Raw genomic sequence first — 4,374 nt, 5'->3', positions numbered from 1 at the left:
TTATGGCTACGAGGGGCAGAGTTAGGCAATGTTTAAATGAAACAAGATTAATACAAAACTCAGGTTAGAACACATATTCATCTCCTACAAATTCTGTGTATGCTATTATAGCCTGAGTGCAGAGGGATGGCCCGCGAGGGCAGCATTGCAGGTAGCCTGGTCCACAAGGCTCAGTGTGCTAGGTGCCAGGAGGTGAAGGGTCAGAGGCGAGGTCACGGCACCCGGGCTCCCCCAGGCGGGCGTGGAGGCGTTCCAGGCAGAGCGTGAGGTCCCCAGGCTCGAACCGCCGGCGCGCTTGGGGCGGAGCGGTATTCTGGTCTGGGGGCGCCTTAAAAAGAGGCAGGGGGCGTTGAGCCTCCCGTCCCTGCCCTCCCTCAATAAACGATTTCGTCCTGGAAGGAAAGAAAAAAAGGATCGGGGAGACGAGGATGGGGGTAGGGCATCGTGGACAGTCCGAACCCTGACCCCGACTGACTCCGGCTCGTTCCCCTTGGATGTGCACGGGTAAGTGGGCCCCGCAGAACGTCGCGGGGAGCGCAGCCCAGACAAAGTGCTCTGGCTAACACCCGGGGCCCTGCGGAGACTCCCGCACTGGATGACCTTGAGAAGGTCACCGCAGCTGGAGCCCCGGGCCCGCTAAACGCATGATCCATCCCGGCATGCCTCGGGGCCGCGGCAAACTGGAAAGAACGAAGCATACAGCAGGAAAGGGCGGGGCGTAGGGGAAGCGCAGCCAATGGGCACGGAACACGGACGCGGGAGGCGGGACGCGCAGCATCTCCCGGCATCCCGCGGTGGTGCGGCACGCAACGTAGGGCGGGGCGTCGGCGAGCACGCCGACCAATGGACGCGGCGGGCGGGGGTGGGGGCGTGGCCTCGGTGCCTTAGCGGCTGCGCGCTGGCCGCTCCGTCCTTTCGGTCCCGGCGGCGGCGGCGGAGCCAGTGGCGCCTACCTTCCGGGCCTTTTCACGTCCACTCCAGTCTTCCGCCCGCGCTGCACTGCACTCCGCCACTATGACAGAACAGGCCATCTCCTTCGCTAAGGATTTCCTGGCGGGCGGTATCGCCGCTGCCATCTCCAAGACGGCCGTGGCCCCGATTGAGCGGGTCAAGCTGCTGTTGCAGGTGAGTGACAGGCGGCGGGTCCTGGGGCCCGCGGAGGAGTGCGGAGGCCACGCTGTGCTGGCCACGTGCAACGAGACTGGCGCCGGAAGTGCAAGGCCGCGACCGCTTTGTCCGCGCGCCTCCGACTTCCGGGGGCGGCGCCCTGCCCGGTCACGTGGGGGCGGTGCCGCTTGCGCGGGGGGCGTGGACTGGCACGGGAGCGTGCGCGCATGCGCTTGGACCCAGCGCGCTGGGGTCCTGCAGGGTGGGAGGGACGGGCAGACCTTGCGGGCAGCTGAGTGTTGATTTTGTGGGGGCATCCCCGTCCTCGGCTCACCTCCAGCCCTGCGCCCCCAGCCTGGACGGAACCTCCTTAAAGGATCTTTGTTCTCTTGAACTTTGCATGTGGGTTACTGAGCTCAGAGAACCACGTTTATGGGTAGACGCTGCGTAGCGTGTCGAAGGGGGACTTGGCGGCTTTTGCATATCGGTGGGGATTTTTGACAGGTGTACGTGGGAGGAGAGGTGCTTGACAACTTCTAGACCAGAAATCGGCTTAGAACTCAATTTATGGGTGACGCATTACAAGTGTGAATTCATGGAGGGTGCTGGGTGGCACAAAACGGCAGGTGCATCGAAAGAATCGCCTGGCTGGCTTACTGGGGGGGAAAAAAAATCGGCCACCAAAGACGCAATGGAGCTATATTGTGCTCTGACTTTTGGGGGTGCAAGGAGTCTGTGGACGCCTTAATAACTGGCGTTAGCAGTCCTCGAGTGGCGGAAATGTTTTCACATGAGCGAGTGCGCACAGAAAGGTGGGCGTCTACCAGAGGCAGACCTTTCCGCGGAAGAAAGACCTGGTGATTGAAAAGTGAGGCATTGAATGCTGTGGCACGTGGTGGTACCGTGAGTCAGAACTGGCTTGATGGCAGTCCGGTTGGTTTCGGAGTCTTTGAGGTGCAAGCATTTCATGTGTTGGGCTGGTAGTTGGAGGTTTGACCCACCCCTGATGTGCCTCGGAAGGAATGCCTGGCAATTCTCTTCCCAAATAGCGACTGTTGGAAACGGTGTGGCGTTGTATCCTGACACGCAGTGCACCATGGGTTGGGACCAAGACAACTGTGTTGATTGGCCGGGAAGTGCTGTGTCTGAGAAGGCGAGACCTGAACGGTGGTGGCAATGGGAGGGGGTCGGGAACAGCCATCCGTGTGGGAATTTGCGTCCACTGGAATGGAATTCACCCCCAAAAGTTCACTTTCTAACCACTTACCTCTACTCCAGAAACTTGAGGGTCCAGCCGCAAGCCCAGCGTCACAAACAGCCCTCGGCTGGCGGTGCGGTCCTGAGCCTGTAGGAGCGGCCTGTGGGACAGGCGACCTGACATCTTGTCGCTGGGACCGCCGGCGCCTCTCCTGCCAGGCGTAACTTCAGACACTGGGCCGCTCCGGGTGAGAGCCTCAGGTGCACCCCTGAAGCAGCCCAGGGCCGGCTCCCCGTGGTGCATTGCACCCCGAGTAGCGGCTGCTGGCAGGGTTATGCCGTTAGGTGGCAGGCCACGTGCGGGTTTGTTTTAGGACATTGTTGTGTTAGATTCAGGGGCCCTGGTGGCGCAGCGGCTAAGCGTTTGGTTGCTCAGGTTGAACTCGTGGGCGAGCTGCTCTGCGGCGGGATGGGGCCGTCCGCTGGAAGTCGTGGGCGCCGTTCGGAGCCCGTGAGGGGCCACCACGCCTGCTGCCCTTCAGTCCGCTGTGAAGCCCAGCGACCTTCCGGGATGGAGCCCTTGGCCCTGGGTCCCCACGGCTGCCCATCTTCACCAGCGCGGCCTCTGCGGTGTCCCTGGGGCGCCTTCTTCCAGGGCCCTGTGAGCGAAGGTCTGACTCGGGGCGGAGCTCCAGTCGCGGTTGCGGAACCGGCTGCCCTGGCGCCGGCCCGCGTGACCCCGTGTGTCCGCAGAGCTACGGCCCGAGTGGCGTCTTCAGGGGCTGCTTTTTCAGAAGCCGATGGCCAGGCCTTTCTTGGGGGGCGCCTCGGTGGACTCTGGCCTTTCGGCCAGCAGCTCGGTCACCCCCTTGGTACCCCCAGGGCTGCCGCGTTTCCCCAGGGACCCGGGGACTCCTCGCTGATTGGGGCAGTTCCAGGGTTGCGGCTCCCACGTGAGTTCTTTGGAAAAGCTCAGTAGGAAGTTGCAGCGTCTGTGGGTTGAGACTAAGGCCTGGGTCTCAGTCTCCCTCCCCGTCCCCAGTCCCCTCCGTCGAAGAACATCCGCCGTAAACCGTCGGTGTAAGTGTGATGTTACGTGTATGAAAGTGCTCGTCCCTTGAACTCCGCCATCAAGCATCCCCGCCGAGTTGATCCTGACACCCGGGACCTCGCGGGAGGTGGCAGGCCTTTCTGCCAGCCGCCTCGCAGCCCGTCCAAGCCCCCTGGCGGTCCAGGGACCCGAGGGTTTGCGGCAGGGAACCGACGCGTGGGTGACGCTCAAAGTCGTCGCTCTTTAACCCAGATCCGTCCCGCCGGCCGCAGTGGTCACAGCGCCCCGTGGGGCTTCCTGGGCGGCCGTCCTCGAGGCACCAGGCTGCACGGCTGGGTGCTTAGCGGTCGGGCAGCCGCGGGGCCGTCAGAACGCGCCCCTGTGCCCCGGCATCCGGAGCCTCACGGCCGCCGTCTGTCTGTCCGCCCGGCCGCAGGTGCAGCACGCCAGCAGGCAGATCGCGGCCGACCAGCAGTACAAGGGCATCGTGGACTGCGTGGTGCGCATCCCGCGGGAGCAGGGCGTGCTGTCTTTCTGGCGGGGGAACCTGGCCAACGTCATCCGCTACTTCCCCACCCAGGCCCTCAACTTCGCCTTCAAGGACAAGTACAAGCAGGTGTTCCTGGGCGGCGTGGACAAGCACACGCAGTTCTGGCGCTACTTCGCCGGCAACCTGGCCTCGGGCGGGGCGGCCGGCGCCACCTCCCTGTGCTTCGTGTACCCCCTGGACTTCGCCAGGACGCGCCTGGCCGCCGACGTGGGCAAGTCCAGCTCCGAGCGGGAGTTCCGGGGCCTGGGGGACTGCCTGGTGAAGGTCACCAAGTCGGACGGCCTCCGCGGCCTCTACCAGGGCTTCAACGTCTCCGTGCAGGGCATCATCATCTACCGCGCCGCCTACTTCGGCATCTACGACACCGCCAAAGGTGCGCGCCGGCCCGGGCCCAGGCCGGAGGGCGAGGCCGGGCCCGGGGACCGCACACAGGGCTGGGAGGGGGGCGGCAGGGCCCGGGGACCGCACA

General features: G+C 64.2%; 1 protein-coding gene across 1 annotated transcript in view; it reads left to right on the top strand.

Moving 5' to 3' along the window:
- Positions 1–1,014: 1,014 nt before the first annotated feature.
- SLC25A6 (solute carrier family 25 member 6) overlaps positions 1,015–4,374 on the top strand; it is a 5,102-nt gene continuing 1,742 nt past the window's right edge. The window contains exons 1-2 of the mRNA XM_007958888.2: positions 1,015–1,125; positions 3,792–4,278. Coding sequence (XP_007957079.1) covers positions 1,015–1,125; positions 3,792–4,278 — 598 coding nt within the window. The remainder of the gene's footprint in view (positions 1,126–3,791; positions 4,279–4,374) is intronic.

Source organism: Orycteropus afer, unplaced genomic scaffold, assembly GCF_000298275.1.
Source record: "Orycteropus afer afer isolate SDZICR_OR568_19922 unplaced genomic scaffold, OryAfe1.0 scaffold01193, whole genome shotgun sequence".
Taxonomy (NCBI): Eukaryota; Metazoa; Chordata; class Mammalia; order Tubulidentata; family Orycteropodidae; genus Orycteropus; species Orycteropus afer.
The sequence above is the reverse complement of the archived record's forward strand: the minus strand, read 5'-3'. Positions and strand labels throughout refer to the sequence as shown.